At 37.6% G+C, this 21,418-nt stretch overlaps 1 protein-coding gene across 2 annotated transcripts in view; it reads left to right on the plus strand.

Moving 5' to 3' along the window:
* DGKQ (diacylglycerol kinase theta) overlaps nt 1–21,418 on the plus strand; it is a gene marked incomplete at its 5' end in the record, with an annotated part of 88,794 nt that overhangs the window by 27,498 nt on the left and 39,878 nt on the right. For both annotated transcript variants that reach the window (XM_083883116.1, XM_083883117.1), the window contains 5 exons: nt 5,147–5,246; nt 8,627–8,712; nt 9,436–9,561; nt 10,967–11,120; nt 15,300–15,368. In XM_083883116.1, the coding sequence (XP_083739242.1) occupies nt 5,147–5,246; nt 8,627–8,712; nt 9,436–9,561; nt 10,967–11,120; nt 15,300–15,368 (535 nt within the window). The remainder of the gene's footprint in view (nt 1–5,146; nt 5,247–8,626; nt 8,713–9,435; nt 9,562–10,966; nt 11,121–15,299; nt 15,369–21,418) is intronic.

Raw genomic sequence — 21,418 nt, forward strand, 5'->3', positions numbered from 1 at the left:
TTTATTCCCTTGCATTAGCCCAAATTAAAATTTTGATAATTAAGTATTTGATTTTGTCCTCCTGTCCTCTCCTCTCCTATGTGTTGAGACACCAGTTAACTTTGTATTCTTATTTCATTTCAGAAGTATCATATGGAATGCATACTTATATTGCCTTTAAACACCAGCCAATAAATGAAGCGCTCAGAGCAAGAATGTCAGTTTGGACACAAGTGAAGGGTAGTTGATAGGCATTGTCCCTAAAAGGTGAAAGAAAGAGAGGACATCCCAGAGCGCACAGTGTATTCAAGTGGCAGAAATACTTTGCTACTAAATAAGTAGCTATTTGTGATTACTGAGTAATAAGGAAGGAATTGAAAAGATGTCAATAAGGGCAAAAGTTGAATCACAACAATCAGAGAGGGTATAGTCTAAGCCCAGACAGAACAGTCATGGGGTGTAATGAAGTGTATTTACCTTATCAACCTCCCTAGAGCAAAGGTTTATGGCGGTGGAGTGAACATTAGAAACTTTAGATAGGGAAGTGCTTCTACACTTAAACATCCATATATGTTTTTGTTTCAGAAACACCATTTTATTTTTTTTCAGCAAATTTTTTTTGGCCTTATGTTTGGAGCAGTCTTTGAGAATGACCCTGTGTGACTGCCCTTGTGGGAGTCTGAAGGTCATTGCTTCCAAGCTGCTTGTGCTTTTCCTTAAAATGCAACAGTGTTTTAGAACTGCAAGCTAGTGATCTTAAGGTAAATTCCTTTTACTCAACCTTTGGAGGTGTTATTGAGAGTGTTAGTATCCTTCCTGTGTACCCCTGGCTACTTGGAAGCTGTTCAGCCCCACACTACTTTAGGTCCTGCCACCATGGTTTCTTAATCTCTCCAGTATTCTTTACAAAGTTATGCCAAATGCAAGTCACTCTGATGTAATGGAGGACATGCATGGGCAAAATAATATCTAGACATAGGCCTAGGAAAAGTTTTTAGTAGCTAATTCCTTTTTAAGACTTTTGCCCAAGATAGCAGCTGTGACACTGGTATTTGGTATATCTGTATTTCTCTCATTGCCCTTTGAGCCTGGAAGGCTTTGCCTAATGATTCAAGATGAAGCTTTCTTCTACCTGCTGCTGGGTGAAAAACAGGCCTTCCTGGAGCTGTATTTTTCACTCTGCTGAGGCATTCTGAAGGCTGCAGACCAGTAAGACAGCCTGGCCTGACTCTGTAGACAAATCAGAGGGGCTGGAAGGTAGCTGGGCCACTCTGTGCAAAGTGACTCCACTTTAGCGGAAGAGTACTTGAATTCATGATGTACTGTTGGTCACATGCTTGATATCCTACGACATTTCAGGATGAGGAGCATTTTTAAAAGGCACTATCAAAAGAAAGTAATCATATCATTTGCTTTACTTCCAAAGTGTGGATTTTAAAAGCAGTTTGTTGCCATTCTTTTTGGTTAATGCATAACTGATGTGCACTTGCACAGATTGCACTGAAAGAGTTAGAATCTAAGTATTAGGTTTCTATAGGATTAAATTGTATTACAGGCTGATAGGAACATTTACAGAAACGTATTACATTCTCTAATGCCTTGCATTTCTTAACAGATGGCAGGAAATAGAACAGGAACTAGGAATATCTTGTCCCTGAGTTCAGAATCATTCTGGAGATCATGCCATTATGCTTTCTGTTACCATTATACTTTCTGTTAATACTCTTCTGATCAATATTGTAAGGGCACTTAGATGTCATTTAATGGTATTACTAGAAGAAATTTTCTATATTTTTCTGTGGAAATCGATTTTCGTGGTTTTCATAAGGTAGTTTAAGTAGATGGATTGGAAAAGCAGTTTTAAATTCTCATAAATTATTAATATTTTCTCTGTAGGCCACCTTATGCTTCTGTACTTTGCTGTACTTACGGAGGTGGATATAAGCTAGGCACTAACATAACATCCTTTATTCTTTCATGATGTCTCACTGGCTTTTCTAATCTGAGTATTAAGTATGGTTTTTGTACATATATATATGTATGTATTTGTATTAGGTGCTTGGAACTTGTTCAGTGACCAAAACATGTTGAGAGAAACATTATGTAATTGATGTGTTTGTTATGTTGTTCTCACTCTTTTACCTTTCTTCTTTTTCTATCTTGCTCCCATCTCATTTTACATCAGGCTCTGCATTGCTTTTATACCAATTATCTTCCAAAGCATGTTAGAAAGAGCATTCATGATAGACAAAGTTTCTTTGGCTTGATTTGTAAGAAAAAAATGAAAGAAAATTTTTTTCTCTTTTTTTTCCCCTTCTCCACCCCCCCTTAACATTCAAATCGGCAAGTTCCCTTCTTTTTGACAGTGACTTGAGACTTCAGAAAATTGTTACCATGGTCTGAACAGCTGAAGAATTTAGACTTGGTCTCTTTTCCTTGAGTTTTCTAGATAAGTACAGTCAGACCCTGGATAAGTTTGCCTTCTCTCAAAGTCCTTTCTCACAATTTTTCCCAAAATAAACACTGTTTTTCACATGTTCTTTTTTTCAGTGGAACCCCTCTGTGACAGAAGAGTTCCCTGTGTTCCAAACCTGGGTTGTTGAGGGTGTTGGATGCTCATGGTGTCCAAAGCAGTTTGTTCACCTCCTTGGAGCTAAAGGAGGTCTTCCCTGTGTCTGATTTCAGGGGGAATTCTTCTCACTTGGGTAGCCACCCAAGGGGCTGCATCATGATTGAGGCTGTGGCAGGGGTTAGAACATTTAAAGATGACACTGAAACCTGAAAGACAGGTTGGGATGTGCAGAAAGACTTGCCTGAAGAAATCCCACTAGGGCTTTTCAGTACTCCTCACAGTTGTAGTGTCTGGGTTGGGTTGTGCTCACACAGCCATTTCTTACCAACTTTCTGCACATAAATTCATTGTGCAGGATGAATTTTATGCAAGTCACCTTCTCTGAGCAAACTTTTTTTGGAGCAGTTTAAGTGAGAAGACAGCCCTGGCACTTTACCTCCACAATAACTGAGTCCAGGTAATTTGTATGTCACTGTACAGAAAGGTTTGTTACTTCCTTTTCTTGAAGAAGTAGCAGGATGGGCAGGGATTGTAAGCCTTAAACTTAATCTGGGATAGTTTGTTTGAAGCTTCTTAGGCTTTCCAGGATATTTTGCACACTGCCTCCCGCCCCTTGCAAGGATATATATTCTTTTTGCAAACCTACATTATATGACTAGAGTACTCTAATTTTAAAAAAAAAGGGAAAAAAAAAACCCCAAACACATAAGCCAGCTATGAACATTATGTCAGAGATGGAGGGCTGCAGAGAATGAAATTTTGGTTTGGGCTGGTGGGAGTAGGATATGAACCCAAAAATAATCTTTTTTTGTACATGAAGTTAAAACTTGAAGCTTTTGGAGGCGATGCTGTTATATATTGTATTGGAAATACTGATATGAAGTCTTTTTTGTAGGCTGCCTGTCAGCCCAGCTTAGTGGGTAGCCTGAGATCTGAATGGGCAGTTTCCTGGTCAGTCAGGGACCCAGGATTCCTCCTGAGAATGTGGTCTGCTGGGGCAGTGAGCTGATGACTGATTCAGTGGTCAGCTGCTGCGCACTATCCTGTTCATGTTTGGTAATGCAAGCATATTTCATACCTCTCTTGGTCCTCTTTAATCTCCCAAAGCTTAATTCTGAGGAGCAGTGGAGGAACCACATGCTTTGCAGCTTGGGGGTTACTGATTTTTCTTGATTAAACTTCTGGCATTGTTCTTTTCTTCTTGCATCTGGCAAAACTTTATCTCACTTCTTTCATTGTTCGTGCTTGAATTACAGGATTGTTTGATGTAACTATCCCCATACTTTCTCAGGCAGAAAATTATTGTGGGAATTGGATGTTTATAACTGGAAGCAACTCCTTGGGTCATCAAATTCTGTGTTCACAGTATGTGTCAGATTTGTTCCTAATGGTTCTCAGGAAAACCTCAATATACAAGGAGAAAAATTCAAATCCTGATGAATAACCTTGAAGGCTTTTTGCCAGTATATCTGAGAGGAAAAGCTGCTATCTGTGACTACATGTGTTTGAAGTCATTATTTCCAAAGTTTTACTGGGAACGAATAATTTAATTTGAAACCTAAATAATAATTTGTCAGCTTTTACCAGAAATACAACCACAAGATAAACTTGATGTGTTTATTATAGCAAGAAGAGCATGTGAAATGCATAACACTAATTACACAAATCGTGGCAAACTTTTGTGGAACTTACTTGGATTCTAGGACTTTAAACATGCATTTATGTTCCTTCCGTCTAGTGAATGTTACTTTAGCAAAGCTGTGCATCTTGTAGGAAGTGTAGTCTCTAGAACAGGTATGAAGCTTAAGTATGTTTCTTATTCTTTAGTTTGCTTCTTTTCTTTTGTTGTTGCTTTGGTACTGTCACTTCCCCTCTTCATTATTAATCCCTAAGCAAGAGAAAAATAATTTAAGGTAAGTGAATAGTAAGAAACACAAAATTGTTTATACAGACAGCTCTTGCAAGAGAAAATGGTAGTGTATCATTTTCAACAGTCAAGAGGAACCTCAGTCTGGATGTACTTCAGGAGCTGGTTCTCTGTACCATTCAGGCTTTCAAGCTTTGGATAAGTCAGGGCGAGACCAACCAATCCCTTTGTCCTGATCAGCCAGTGGCCAGGCTGTATTCAGAGAGGAAGTGAAAGGCACGTTGAGAGCACTGAACTGTGGCAGCACTGAGATGTTAAAAGTTGCCTTTGTATGTCTTTAGGGTATTTTGTTTGCCTGTGCAATAATTACTCTTTAATTGTCCTTGATTCAATTAAAAATGCTTAGAAGAGCAACTGCCATTACAGGTAGGTCCCAAGAGAAGCCTTTGGATTTGTGTTGTTGTGAATCATCAAGAAGCTAATCAGCACTTAAAAACATATACAATGCATATTAATTCCCAAGAATTTAAAAAACAGTTAAAGTATTTAAAATATATTTCTAAGCATGATTATTTTTTAAAGAATGATTCATCTGTGTGTTTATTCTTGTGCTTAGTTAACTTTTCATTTTCATTCTCTGTTGTTGCAAGATAAAGCGTCTTCTCTGAATTTTAACTGACACTTTGGAAGTTGAAATTGATGATGTCTTATGTGTTCTTCGCTGGCAGGTTCCAGTTGCACACTGTTTTGGGCCTCCAGGACATTATAAAAGAAAGTTTTGCACTGTGTGCAGGAAGTCCCTAGAGTCACTTGCCTTTCGATGTGAAGGTAACATAAATCCTACTTACAGCATCTGTGTGTCACCCAGTAACCTAGTTTCCTTACACTGCATACCTCAAGTGCTTAAGAAATTTTTGGTTCATTTGTTATCCGTTCATTGGTTGTGGAAAGTGTACTTCAAACTAAGGAGTAATAAATTGACCACCTTCAATAAACCGCAAACTTTGTCAAACCTGTACACTCTTTCATCTTTCCTCCAATTTACTTTGAGTGAGTCTGTGGGGGTGTGCAATGAGTCCTGCCTGAGATGGGCAAAGAATGAGGAGCTATTATGGTGAAAGAAAAACTTGCGCTGTTGGAGTAATTTATTTCTGTTTCCAGTGGAAACTTTTGATACAGAGAATCATCAGGTATATATTTCTAGAAAAGAATGTAGAATTTACTGTGTTACTAGTCTCAGATATCAGTTACTTATAATGAGGATGAAGTACCTTCAATGGAAAGATATTTGAAAATATTATTTGTCAAAATAGTACTGCTCTCAGTGTTCTGACATGGATTCTCTGAAAAAACCGTAATTTAAAAAATCACCCAAATACCATATTTTTTTATTTGAAATACATGTTGGCATGAGTACATGACTGATTTTGATGTAGGACAGCTCTTCATTTCTCCCTTGTCTTAAATGCCTATTAGTTGTTCAGTTGAGTTGTGACGTTAAATAGAATTTACTGTTTTATAGGAATATTACCTCTGAACTATTAAAAAAAAAGTCTAATGAATGAAGAACCAATTCTTCAGAGAATTGAGTTGCTTCCAAAATTGCTGTTTTGCTAAAGATAATGTCTTATTTAATATGATTTTTCTAGGTGTATATGTAGGGGAAGCAATCCTCTTTGATCAGAGTATTTAGACTTAGAATGGCATGGTATTTCTGTTTCTGCTTTTGTCTGTTGAGTTGCATAATGGAGCCAAACTGTTCTTCTGACTAGGGAATATGTCACTTTTAAATCCAGATGGAGATACTGAACTTTCTTCCTTTTTTTTTTTCTTTTTTTCTTTTTTTTTTTTTTTCCTAATGACTTAGCTTAATACTACAAATCTAGTCTTGTTTATGATGTTCATGTCTGATACTAAAATTAAGAACTTTTCCTGGACTCTTTACCATAATTAGGATGAAAAAGAGGGTTCAGATGGAGTTACCTTTTCTAAATAAATCATTGACATCATTAAATGTACTTGTAAAATAATTTTAATCACTTGTTTTGCAGTGTTTATATCTTAAAATAGAATAAACTTTCGTGAAAGGAAATAAAAGGTTTCACGCCATGTAAATGTGGGCGCGCAGGAGGGGAACCTGTTCTCAGAAAGGAGCATGCATGTGTATTAATCCGTGATGAAATAAATACATACATTTTGTAGGTAAAAATGCTGGTGACAGTTACTGATTGCTTTGGATAGCTGTTTTTGCTACCAGATTTCACTGGTGTCTGTTGAATCCAGAATCATGATGATGAGAGATGCTCTTCCTTTTATTTCCGAGAAGAAGGGATGGAAAGTAAAAAAAAAATAAATTGAAGTAATCCAAACTTTTTTTTGTGCTGAATTTTTTACAAAAGTTTCTTATTAAGCATTGACTAGGATCAGCAGATTTACTGGAGAAGGAGGCAATTAACATTTTAAAGGCTCTTCTCTCAAGTTTATGCATTTGAAATTAATCAGCTTGGGCTTTTTGACACCCATAAAGAACTTTCATAACTAGCTTGAACAGAAGATTGTGATTCTTTTAAGAGTTAAAAACTGTACAATTTGTGGGATGGCTGATAAAGATGAAATTTCTTTTTGTAGGACCTCTAATTTCATCTTTACATTCAAAAACATCCTCTGTCCTACACCAGGATAGTGAGTTTAAGGGATTAACTCCTATGACACTCCCACCGTTTTTGGGAACATATTTCTTACTGTTTCTGGGCTAGAGTTGGTGCTAGAAGCAGCAGATGTGAATTAAACCAAGGGTAAAACCTCCTCTGTGGTCTTACAAAGAATACCAAAGGGCAGTGCATGCCTGTGTTAGCAGAATTAACAATAAACACCCCAAAGCTTCTGTAAATTCCTTGAAGCTATAACTTTGTCTGTGGACACTTTAAGCATTAGCAAGAATATGATCCAAATGATCTATTTTGCCTGGTTAGTTGAACTGGCAAAACTGCAAAATATTCCTGTTATATCTATGAACAGAGGGAAATGTGAGTGGAGGAGGGACTGTGCCTCAGCTCAAAGAGAAGTCCATGTGTGCAGTGAAGACACTGATCATGGGGACCTGTGTGTGTTTGTGAATGAGTTAGTCATGAGTCTTTGCTTCAGTGTGATGGTAGAGTATGTCTGCTGTGAAATTAACACAATGTTAATTCTGCTCTGGAAGAGTCCAAAGACATTTCAAATTGGGTATTGTTCTCTGAGTAAATTAATAATGTTGTTTTCAAGATACTTTCAGATAATGTGCTAATGCGTGCAGTTGCTACCTTTCAATTTTCAGGTTATAGTTCTCATATTTTTGTGATATGCTTGGAGAAATAACCTGTTTAACCAGAAATGAAAAAAATATTTGAAAAATTCAGTGATTGTCACTTGCTTTCCTTTACTTGATGAAAAGTCAGATGCCTTCCCAGAACAACACAAGTATTTACAAAGCAGCTACAGGAGGATCTTTTTCATCCATCTCTGTCCCTGATGCCCACAGAGAACCCTCCTTAATCTTGAAATGATGAAGCTAGGTATTGAGATCTAATAGTTGTTGTTTTGAGGAGTGGGTTTTGTAACTCATCTTTTGTATCATAACTGCAGATTCTTTTCTTTCACATCTGGTATTTCAACTCAGCTTTTAAATAATGAAGATATTTTAAAATTAAAACTTACCTAAACTTTACAGGGCTCAGTAAAATTTCTTCCACCTGCAGTACCTACAATATTTTGGAAGGCAGTGTTAACCTTACTTAGGAGACTGCTCTGAAAAAATAACTTCCTTTTTTTTGACAATGAAATAGTGATTTACCTTATATATGGTGACTGAATCAAAATGGCCTTCAGTATGTTGGAGAAGGCAGCAATTCCCGTGAAACTGTGCGACAAAGCTGAGCAGTTCTACACATTTAACTTGCTGTAATTGGAGGAAATATGACAAGTGCTACTTATGAGCAAAATTAGCTCAGCCTTTCCTTTGTATTTGCTGCATCTTTTTAACACAATGGAAGTGAAGGAACACACAAAACAATGCTGGTAAGCTTCTTTGCTGAATATAAGGAACATGAAGGCGAGAAAGGGTGGTGTGGAACGGGTAGTGGAGGAGTATTAAAGGGAGGGAGGAAGGAGATGCAGAAAATCCCTGGGCTTTCCAGCCTAAAGAAGTTTTCTTGTTTTTGTGCTTTTAGTTTGTGAGCTGCATGTGCACACAGACTGTATCCTGTTTGCTTGCAGTGACTGCCGGCAGTGTCACCAGGATGGGCACCTGGACCATGTAAGTGCAAATGCCTCTGCAGGGGAAGGTGGGTGTGCATTTTGTGGACTAGAGAAGGAGCAGTCTTGGTCTTTAGTTTCACATGCTGCCAGTTGTCAAAGCACTTTGTTCCTTGTTGGCAGGCAAAGGACATATGTGACTTCAGAATATACTACAAAGAGTGAGATGAACTTAAATGCTGGTATATTCATGATACTTTTGAACTCTTCCTGAAAAGTCTATGGAGTGTGTACAACCTCCAAATTAAAAATTTTTTAAAAATCAAGCATCATATAAAAGTTTGCTTTGCAAAAGCTGGCGTGGAACTTTTTTTTTTTTTTTTTTTTTTTTTTTTATATTGAGCTGTTTGCTGCTTTGCATCCCTGGCAAACATGCTCTTATCCTTGTGCTTCCTGCAGTCTAGCTAAGGCAAGACTACCTATTTTCTTAGCTTCTCACAGTACAGTAGATACAGAATACTGATATTGTAGGGTGATTTTTTAAAAGAATTTTTTTTTAGTGGACTGTGAAGAAAAAACACTGGGATAAATTTTTTGATAGTTTGATTTTTTCTTTTAGTGAAATTTAAGATTGCTTAAGATTTATATTTATCTTGAGAAAAACTTAATGTCCTAGTCTCTGTTGCTATTTCCTCAGAACTATTTGAATTACTGATTTTAAAATTGTATTGAAGATGCAGCTCTATCTGATTGTGTAATGCTAAGTCATGATGTGTTCCCTCAGGATACTTACCACCACCACTGGAGGGAGGGAAACCTTTCTTCAAGTGCTCGATGTGAATTTTGCAAAAAAACCTGTGGGTCTTCTGAGGTGCTCTCTGGCATGAGATGTGAATGGTGTGGCATCTTGGTATGTTCTGCTGCTGCATGTATTTGTGGGAACCACATATATACAGGCATGTGCTTATTTGAGCACTGGATATAAACATAATGGATTCACGAGTGCTATAAATACACATTTTGTACACCCTTTGTATATACACTTAATCTATACACTTACTTATTTAAAAATATATATGTGTTAGATGGGAAATCTGATTTTTTAAATCCTCTTCATAGTCATGATGAGCAACTCTCAAAGTCATAGTGAAGCTTTGTGTAAATCAAATGGAATGTAACACGGACTAATTGTTGTAGATCTGTGGTTGGAAGCCTGCAGTCACTTTCTGTGTTAAATCAGAATTTCTTTCAAATCATGAATTCTGCAAGGTTAACGACTTACCATTCTAGTATGTTTACTCTTATTTCAGTATAGAATCTTAAGCTGTGTGATTGGGTTTTTTTAAGCTGTCAGTATCAGTTTCTATGTTTTTTCTATTTACATGATATATGTTTATTTCCTGTGCTAGCTGATAGTAGCCTTCAGTAATTCTTCTGGAAACCACAGCCTTTTCACATAGTGATAAACAGTGTACAGTGCAGATAACAATTAGTCCATTCACTTAATGCCACCTTGTATTAAAATTTGATGGAAGTGAAAGCACCAGATGAGAGGGGAACTGAAAAATGTATGTAGGAAATCATTAATTTGCTACTTTATGCTAGATGAGGTACTCCATTTAGTGATAATTTAAAATAAAACTCTAGAGGTTATTCAGTATTTCAGGTATGATTTCAGTGATTTTTTTTTTTTTAATATTGTGGGGTTTGTATTTTAATCTGAGACATAATTTCTGAGGTGGGAGGGACTGTCTTTGAAAACAGTGTAAGAAATGGCACATGCTGTGTGGCCACACATACAAATGTATGTGTATTCAATAATGGGAGAAGATTTGCAACACTGTAAAGGCAGGAACTATCCAGTCACCCTTTGGAATAAAACTGAAAACAGCTTTACCTTGGAGTCTGCAAGTGGGTAGAGCTATGTAAGAGGATACAAGCTCGTTTCAAGCTATTCAATATTGTGCACCTTTTCCATTTCCCCCAGTAAATATCCACATAGAGTGGAAGATCAGAGTTTGAGACCAAAACTTTAAACTTCTCCATGTAGCTGTATAAAAACCTTTCCTTTTCAATAGAACAGGTTTGTAGTCCTTGAAAGTTTCTTGACATATTAAGACTCCCCATTACTGGTAATACAAAACCTGACTTAAACAAATTAAAGTCTAGGGTGAAAGATGGGCCATTCATTAATGAAGGTGATTTACAGAAGGTCTATATTCAGAAGGCCTATGACAATTTCAGTCCTAGTTTGTTATAAATAAATTCACTTTCTATGTGTATCACAACTTCTTAAATGATGCTGTTGTTTATAGGCTCATGCTGCTTGCTACGTAATTGTCACACCAGAATGTACCTTTGGAAGATTAAGGAATATGATTCTTCCTCCAAATTGTGTTCAATTGTTTTCTCGCAACTTCAGCAAATTGCATTGTTTTCGAATATCAGAAAATTTGCATACAGAAACAGGTAAAAATTTCAAAGTTGAATGCAACTAATTGATGAGTGTATTTAACCTAGTCTCATAATTCAAATAAGTATATTATTGCTAATTTTTACTGGCTTTTTTGACAATACTGTAACTTCTTGCTATTTCTGAAACAGGTTAGATATTTTTTTAATGGACACTGTGCAAAATGCAGAAACTTCTGTTTACTGGTGCAGGGCAATTTGTGCACTATTCTTAAACAAAGTGAAAACCTAAAACCAGAAATTTTGTCGTATTAGTGTTATTGCTGAAAACACTTCTTAAATCAAGTGTACAGATAGTTTTGTCTCTTGGATTAAGCATCTGTCCTTTTTAAGACTTCTGTGCTGAAACAATACCATGTATCTAGGCAGGGTAATGTTCTGCTGCCATCTAGAGTGAATGTTTGATTAACAGCTCTTCAGGAACAAGAATTTTTTTTAAGCCTGAGATACACTGAAGTATTTTTTAATTTATATTTTGATTATTATGCACCTGTAAAACCTTTCTTTTGGTGCTTGAATAGAATAGAAAAGGAAATAAAAGGTAGGTAAAATGCAGATCATGAAAGTTAAATATTTGCAACTGATCTTTTCTCAACCTGGCAAATTGCTCTTGAACTTACTGCTCTGAACTCAGGTTTGGTTTTGGTAAGGAGAGATGATCATGAGCAAGACTCCTGTGTTCTGTGTGCAGAAGCAGTAGCAGAAGTCCTGCTCCTGCATGAACTGCATTACCTGAGGTGTATATAACCCAGACACACTCCAGTGACCTGTCAAAGGCAGAGAGCAGAGAGGAGGCATTAGGCTGCTTTTGTGGATTGGGTTTTTTTCAGTAAGTGTTTTTTCTTTTTTGGTGAATTTGCTTGCTAGCAGTCGAAGATGTAGTATAGTTACTTGAAAATCATGGAGTTCCTAATGCTTCCAAAATAAGAAGTAACGAAAGAGTCTGATGAGCTTGCTGCAAGACTCACTGTGAACTTTGATTCAGGTCTGTTGTTAGGTGTTTCACAAGTGTCCCAAAGATTTAATGAAAATAAAGTTGTATTATTATAACTAAGAGAACTTAATCACAAACCTTTAAAACAGAGTCTTTGGTTTGACTTTCCTGATGTTAAACTAAGTTTCTTCCTTCAACAGTGGTGTGTTCTTTTAGTATGTTAGACTTAACTTTCTCCTTTTTTTTATTTTTAAATCACCTCTTAATAAAAATTGAACATGGAGCACCTTAAATGAAAGAATGCAGGGTTTTAGCTGCACTTTGTAGGCTCTTCCTTCAATATTTTAAGAGATGGAAGAAAAGGTTTTCTATTTCAGGACTTAAGCTATATGCTAAGTGTGTTAGTTCATGTTATGCGTGGTTGAGTTTTATTAAAGTAAGAATGTCTCTTTTGCATTTGTTTAATGGAAAAGTGTCTGGCATTTTGAATTGAGAGAATAAGCATATACATAGGGATGGAGAAATACTCACTAACTTGATTTGGACCATTTCCAGTGCTTTACTGTGATATGAAGGGAAAAAAATCAAATGAAATTAAAACTCACCTTGTTTGGAAAGCCAGAATACATTTTTATAGTCCTTAGCCTGCATATCACAGAGGTATAGTATAGCAATACCTTGAAAAATCTCATTTCTAATACAGGGTATCTTTTCTGTGGCCTATGAGAATTTCTGCCCCTTGGGCTCAGCTCCCCATCATCCAATGGGCAGCAGCCTCTCAGGATGGAGAGGCTGCTGATACGCAGGGAGCAGGGGCTGAGCCATGGTGATGCTCCCCTTTCCTCCTGCTGTAGGTATGTTGCATACCTGTGAACTTCACAGCTGCCTGAGCAATTGACCTCTTCCTTTTTTTTCATGATTGGTGGACTACAGTTGTGGCTCAGCACAAGGCATGGTGACTAATATTTGTGGTGCACCTGCCTTGCACTCCACTGTTGCAGCAGCCCTTTCGTTGAGGGTAGAAATGAGCCAAGACACAGATTTCTTGTTTATCACATGGAAAGGGTTCTGGTTTATTCGTCTTCACAGCTGAGCCATCTTGACTACAACTCTTCACTGACTCTGGCTGCAGCAAGGTCCTTCTGTAGGTTTCCCTTGCAGCCTCTGAGTGCTGGTTATTTCTTGCTAAACTGTGACTACATATATTAGTTTGCAGACTCTGAATGCAGGCTTTTACCTCACTAGACTATGAATGCAGGTTCCAGCAACAGGCTCTAATTGCAGACCCAGACTGATCTCACAGCAGAGATTTTCCCCTCCTGTTTTGCCCAGTCCTTCTGGATCATTCCTTCAGTATCTCCTTCCTCAGGATTATTCGTTTTCCTCAAGAACCTCCCGTGACCAGCCAGCCCACCCCTTGTATCACACTTATCTTCAGTGGCTATAGCTGTGACTCATCAGGGGCGAGGCTGTATTGGGTGATTAATACAGCTGTTACTTACCAGGGGCGAGGTTACCTGTATTCCTTTCTCCTACACTCCGCTGTGCATAAAGTGTTTTGTTCTGTGTTTCTGTAGCTGACAGTGCTTTTTAGCGCCTTGGTTTAGCACCTACATGCTGAATGTTTGGGTACTAGTCTGGTGTCCCCACATGTGACTCCTTTTACCCATCCACATCCTGCTGAGTCTTACTTTGAGACCTGTTGCTGGATGTTTGCCATTCTCAGACATCTCCTGAAGATCAGGTGTCTGCAGGTCACTGCCAAAAGCACCAGATACCATTACTATATGCTCTTTTTCTTTGTCCAAATTCTTCCTCAAAAGCAGAGCCAAGAATTGGCTTCAACTAAATCTCACATCATCCTGTGTCAAGGAAACACAGTGCTTTAGCCTTTTAGTCCTTCTTGTTACCCGTGTCCACAGAACAGATCTTCATTTCCTTACAAAAGCCCTCTAGTTCCTGGCATGTGCTGAAAGTTATCAAGATGTGTCATGAATCCAGCAGCTCCCTGATATTCTCTTAGGATGTATTTGGTGCTCCTCTGACAACAAAGCAGCTCAGGATGGCTGAGAAATTGCTCAGGAGTTGCTGTGCTTTTCCAGGGGAAGGGCATAGACTATGGATGGCAGATCTTGTTAAAGATTGTGTTCGTGTTAGTCATGTTTTAGGAGAGCAAGGAACTCCTTTGTCGGCAGATAATCTGTGTGATGACAAGCTCATTAAGTTCTCCTGAGGCAGCATGCACTGAGGGTGCTCCTCTGTTGCCAGAGCTGACAAAGGACATCACTCATAAGATTGTGAAAAGACCAGTCTGAGGTACCAAAGAAGTGTTGGCAGTTGCCTGGATGAGTTGACTGCTGCAGGCATAGATCTTCCCAAGCTGGTGGTTGGGAAGTGCCAGATGACTTGTCCCATGCAGTGGATGAGCACAGCCATCATCTCTGACCTCCTGGGGACCATTTGTCCCAAGCAGCTTTTGCCACTGTGTAAATGCTAAGCTTCATGACCAATATTCGGCAAACATCTTTGTGCTGAAAGACGCTTCTTTTAAACTCTTGAGCTAGCAGGAGATGCAATAGCAGAGCAGTGTAGAGCCCCTTCCTCCAAATGACTCCTGTAATAACAAATGTTAAAAAAGTCATTGAACTTCACTGGAATAGTTTCAAGATGCTGTTGCTGTAGATTTCTCTACTTTTAATATTTTTTGTATAGTTTTATGAGGGTGCATTATTTTCTGACATGTTAGCTCCTAGCTGTAGTGAGAGTGATGAGCCTACTGTCTAAGTCCTCTTCTGGAGAGCAGCAATTTCTTTCTCTTTGGGTGTCAATAACTTTGATTTTCAGTTGTGGAAATTCTATAACACCATTATTTCTGACTGAAAGGCTAGATTGATTTGGTAATTTAAAACTTAGTGGAAATCATCCATTCTTCAGTGACAGTCAAACATCATAACTTCAGAAAAGGATGAAATGCAGTAGTTGCAATAATAAAGATAATGGTATAAGAATCTCATGTATGCATTCACTGTAGCTACATGACAATGCAGATTTTGGGTTTTTTAAATGCTGCTTTAATACTATTAATTATTATGATAAAATAAGTAGAAAAAGAAAGCGTGTTTTTCTAATTGGTTCCTTTTGTGTTACATTTTTTGATGGAAACTTTTCTTAAATGATAAACACCTTCTCCCCTCCATTTAAATTAACAAAAATCCTTTCTTAAAATGTCTCTGCTTTTACAGATGAAGATGATGATATTGACGGGTCAACACAAGGATCAGCAAAAGATATCCAAATTTCAACAGATTCAAGTAAGCAAAATTTTAGTAAGGGATGAATAGTCACCCATTTCTTTATTCATATAATAATCTTAATTTGTATTGCCTTATGACAAAATATTAAGTGGTTATTTTTTTAACATTAGGTTTTGATTTCAGGCCCAAAGTTTTTGTCCAAAATATTTATGCAGGGCCTTACAAATATCTCCTTGATATTTTCCATTGGTAGGTTGGCAGTCTCTTCATTACCTTGACAAATAAGTCATTTCTCTCAGCTTGGTAATTGAAGAAAGAAAACCTGGTCTTAATAATCCTTAGATAAGCAACAAATTTAAAGGGCAGACAGCAATGTGTTTTCAGAGCCTTTTGCTTCTCAGTTCAGTGGATCCAGATTTTGCTGAGGACATCAGATTTTTTTTTTTTTTTTTTTTTTTTTTTTTTTTTTTTTTTTTTTTTTTTTTTTTGCTTGAGCATGTTGCAGTAAACATTTTGAGCTGGACTGGCTGCTTTTTATGCAGTTAAATTTTTAAGCATGTGGAGTTTTCTGGGTTTGTAACAACCAAATTATGATGAGTTAAAATGCAATTTAAGAGCTTTCCACCCCTATATCCATGCTTGCTAATGCAAGCAGAACAACATGGTTCATGCTACCAAATGTAGCTGCATGGATTGTTGTAAAAAAGGCCATTTCAAATCAATAAGTACTTTTTTTTTTTTTGATCTTGAAGTTCTTGCAAAATTTAGAGGCTAATTGTGCAAATGCTATTTGGAATTTTTAAAAATTCAGTTCAATAAGTAGTTAAATCTGTTATAGAAGAGATCTCAAGCATCCTCTTGTTTCACTTTCTTAGTTCCTGAATGACTTCAAGTTATGATCCACCATACTTTCTTATTATGGGAAAACGCTCTAACTGCAGTTAATCTAAACAGCTTTCACTTTTTCCAGTGTTTTAAGTGACTTATGTGGTTGAATGTGAGGACTTTATATTTCAACAATTAAGCCTCTTTCCCTTATGACTGTCAAGAAGAGCAAATTATGTATACAGATATTTCAACTGGATTCATTGAAAGCATTAGTAGATGCCAGTTCAGCTTTAGTTTAGCCTTCCCAAAAGAAGAAAAAAGATACGAAAATTCAGGGCAGGATACAAACTTTAATATGTCATTTGTTCAAGCCATCTCTGGACTGGAGAAAGCAGCAGTAGATGACACATTTTTAAGCATCATGTAAAGTATCATTAGTTATGTTTTAAAAAGAACAGTAGCATAAAAAATTGCTTTCTCATAATGCATTTTCACAAAACATAGGTCAGTGTAGAGCCCAGTAACCTCGCTGTGATTTAGAAACCTCAGCTAAAACTACACTCTCAAAAACAGTCAGAATTAACATTTACTGATAAGACATGACAGACTGGTGATGTGGTCCAGGACATGGCCATGCAGTACCAACAACCAACTTCTGTAAATGTGATCAGCTTCCTTTGTCTTTTTATCCTTCTATTTTCCCAGACTAGTTTTTCCCCAAACCACTTTGATGTCTCACTTTGATTCCTCTCCTAAAGTTCCCCTAACAACCCTTGTACCATCCCATAATGCTTTTCACATGTATCTCATACATCCCTGCAAACTGAGCGACCTCCCTGGTCAGTGAGGTGTCCTACAGAACTTCCCTCATGGACTCATCAGGTGTGTGCCACCCCCAGACAATGGGATTGATGACCTTGTGTCAGCTCAGGACATGGCTTCTTTGATAACTTACTTGATAAAGTTATTGAGGTTCACCTGTTTTCCTGTTGTGCCTCTGTGTGTGTGGGGAGTCATATGCTATGAATATGAATACAACATGAATTTAACATGGCAATGACACAGTTGTAGGGGGCTGGACCACTTTCACCAGTCTCTGGATAACACTGTATAACATGGGTCAAGGAGGAGCTGCTCACTGCTTCTGTGTGTTGACTCAGTACATCTGCCATGTCTTTTGAGATGTTACCATGCTCTCCCTCAAGAGTGTCTGAACTCAGTTACATTCCAGAATATTTGGCTTTTCTTAATTCCAGCTCTCTGTGTTTTAGGGGTATGTACTTCTAAAAACTATGAAAACAAGTCAGAACAAATTGAATAATATCAATGTGGAAAGACACCTTTTTCCACAGAAAAGGATACCAAGTCTGTAGTTTAGTATTGGTAGAAGATTTGAATTAGTAGTCTACATTATTTTTTGTTTCTTTGCTATTGTAATGGGCTTGTTGAGTGAAATCTAAAGGTAGAAGATCTAAGTCTTAATATTGGTAGCTTAAATGTATTAAATCAACTACTATATTTAGCCTACCAAGATACTGAAACCAAAAGCATAAAATTAACATAAAAACAAGCATAGAGTTTCTGAGTTGATAGATTTAACAGACATACAAGTGGGTTTGGCAGAGGACTCTCTCTGCCCTGTGAGAGTCTCTCAGGGCTACCTGGCTGCAAGTGAACGGTCTGATTCAACATGTGTCCATCTTCTGCAGGACAAAATTCAGCCATCAGTGAAAACCTGTTCTGGAGGAGGTTTTAGAGGAATCTGTCTACAAGAGAAATGGGGGCTGCAGTGCTGTCAGCAAACAGATGTTTCACAGCATGTCCTTCCACAGCCTCTGTTTTGCCTTGCTCAGGTTGCTATTCATCTGCTGAGTAAGAGATAAAATGGTTTTGTATTAGACAAACTCAAGTCATTAGCTTAGAGTTTGCTTATGTCTTGTCCCAAACCCGCTGACAGTGCACAGGAGACCTCCACTGTAATTCTGCAAGCAGAACAAACTGTTTTCCAGAAGAAGCAAGGACAGCATATGAGGCGGGATTTTTTTTCCCTAAAGATACTGAAGAAAACTTGAAGCTTTCATACAAATGACCATTGTGTTCTTCTATAGTTGCATACAGATAACTAAACATTCCACATGTTCCTCGGCAGATGCTTGGAAAAGCTCTAAAATTAAGAGACGTAGGGTTAAGAAGTGGCTACCAAAATGGGAGGACAGCTGTTAACCAGATTTGTGCTTCAAAATTGTCTTGAAACTAGAGGAGTTTGAGCTGCTCAAGAAAACAAGTTCAGAATAGGCACACACCTGCAAATGGCTCTCCCAGAAGAGAAAGAGCCAGAGGAAGAAGGAAGGAAAGAAAAGGAAGGGAAGAAAGAGTGGGAGGAAGGAATCTAGGATTCTTAAAGGCTCTCTCCAATAGCAGTAAAAGAAAAAATACATAATTCTTACATACATAAATGCCATCTTGTAGGTTATGAATCCCAATACTGAAATAAACCAAAATTTGATAGTCCTCACTGTTGTAATATGAAATAGCAGTAGAGAAGGAGAGCATAAAGCATGTAAATAACACAAGTTGTTTGGGGACGGGTCTTGCGACATAAGCTATGTTGATAGAATTTAGTCTTTTTAAAGTAATTTTCACAAATACAAATCAGTAAAAGTCTCTAGCCTTCTTAAGTGACAAAATGATTCAGGACCACGTTATTTTCCTATCTCAGTCACAAGCCATATGTAAGTGTTTTCAGAAGCCATGTCCTGTCTGTGGGTATTTGGAAGTCAAAGGGAACATGAACTTTGGACTCATTCAATGCTGTTTTATCCTTTTCCCAGGAAAACTTGGTATCTTAGCCTCTGAAATCAAATTCCACACTTAGGTAAATTATGCCTGGAGTTAACCTTTTGTAGTTACTTTCGTCTTGGGAAGGGTAAGCATGACTAACAGATTATTTTCAGCTTATTTTATCCCATGGTAAGAAAAAAAATTTCTCCTGCTTTTCAGGAGAAAGTACTGAATCTCTACTCTGATTCAACAGGGAAAGATAAAAGACATTTAGCAGTGAGGTGCCAATATTACAAAACAGGCAGTAACTCCTTGAAATACCACAATTTGATAAGTGCATCTATTGCATATTAGCAAGCGGTTTTGTATATAAATATATATATACATACACATACATATATCTTTACGTATATACATACACTAATTAGGGGTATGTAGACTTCACTGTAACTGGGTCATTTTCTAATATTTAAAAATTTGAACAGGTGGAAGGAAGAGCTTTACTTAACTTCCAGAGTGGTTATAGCTGAGCTTCTCGCCAGGGCTAGTTAGACAAATCAGGCTGCCATAAGACACACCTTAACTTACATGTGTTGGATGTGCTCTTGACTCAGTGGAGAAATATATTTCCGGATGACTAATTGTATGTAGCTGTTTGTTCTTTTGTTAATGTGCTTCCAGAAGCTGGTGTGCAAGCAAGCCATTTTTAACTGAGTTGCAGTAAAAGTGTTCCCTGTGAGGAGGACAGGGACAAAGTTAAATGTGATTTTTCACTGATGAAGTTGAGGAGGTTTTTTGTGTGATGGATACCAGATTAGCAGCATTATGTTTATGTAGCTAAGAAATATGCTTGAGCTTAGGACATAACTACTGGTCCTTAGATCTAAACTTGTTCTTGTAAACCAGTTTATTTTGAGAGTCAATCCAACTGTTCTTTGACTGTTCGTAACTCATGGAGAGCTCATTAAAAATTCTCCAGTTACAATTGCTAGGAATTCACTTAGGCCAACTAATATCTCATAAGAGCAGATTACAAAGGCATTTCAAATGAAAACGAGTACTAGAACTTGGATGAATGTTTTTATTCTCAGATGGTTGTCTACTTTCTGGATTGCTAGAGAAAACAACAGAGATTTTGATAGTGTTATGAAAGTTCATACTCAGAACATCAGCTGTGCTGTCAGAAACCAGTTTTCACTTGTTTTCTCAGGTTGTGTTAGCTCTAAAGAAGGTCACCCAGGACACAGTGTGTCTTTTGGTTAACATTTGTCTATGCTGTAGTTACCATGGAGATCCCTCTGACAGAAATCTGTGTCTAAAAGAATTCTACTCCTCCTGGCATAGAACCAGCAGAATTTAAAGGAGTAGGTCACTTTCTGATATGTGCTATGGCCTCAATGCAGTGGTTGTTGACTTTCAAGGGTACCTTAGAAGTAAGAATTGATGATATTTGTAACTTCTTTACACTGTGATTAAAAAGAAATTGACAACAGACACAAGCACTATGATAATTAGAAAACTGAAAATCTAAAGTAATACTACTTTTCATCTCAACAAAAAGAATTGAAAACTCACAATGTTATCATACTAGATTGGATGTGGCTCTGAGCAACCTGATCTAGTGAAAGATGTCCCTGTCAGGATTCTTGTACTCCATGATCCTTGAAGGTCCCTTCCAACTTGAACTATTTTATAATTCTGTGATTTTATTTATTCTGGTTTTGTCTGTTTTTCTTTGTACATGTATCTGCTATACAGGCTTCCCTCCAAAGAGTCACAGCATGGCTGAGGTTGGAGGCAGTATGGAGGTTGACTAAGACAGCCTCCTGCTCTAGCAAGATCACTCAGAGCAGTTTGTCATGTTCAGTAAGGTTTTGAATATCATAGTGTCATAGAATGGTTTGAGTTAGAAGAGACCTCAAAGATCATCTTGTCTCAATCCCCCTGACATGGGTAGCGACACCTTCCACTAGACCAGTCAACATGGCCAGTTTTGTCCCCGAAGTCTAGGATGACTTTGGAGCAGCATGGAAGGCTATACTGGGGACTGCTTTGCTGTGCAATGAGGTCTTCATTTTATGTAATGAGAATGTCCTTGCACACACATTGTGCAGTGGAACTGATAATGAGGAAGTACCCTTAAGAAATGGACAAGTCTACGCTGAAAAAGAAGTCCAAGTGTAGCTGTCACATCTCAGAATAATGAGAAATAAAGATATGAGAATTAAGGTATCATGATTTTTCTTTGAGGGTAAGAATCTCATTTTTAAAAGACTGCTTTCATATGTAAGTACTAGATAATCCTTTAGTTCTGTGTATTGGCTTTTGAGTGAAGTTAAGAACATACACTGAAGCAGAAACAGGTGGATTAGACACAACATACTTAGTTTCAGGTGGTTCAAGAGACCTAGCACTGAAGTGTCTTTGCTAAGTAGTTATACTCTGCAGTCTTTCCTCATAATCTACCACTGCAACATCGAGATACCTAGTGATGCACA

The sequence above is a fragment of the Zosterops lateralis genome, assembly GCF_965231275.1.
Source record: "Zosterops lateralis genome assembly, chromosome: Z".
Lineage (NCBI taxonomy): Eukaryota > Metazoa > Chordata > Aves > Passeriformes > Zosteropidae > Zosterops > Zosterops lateralis.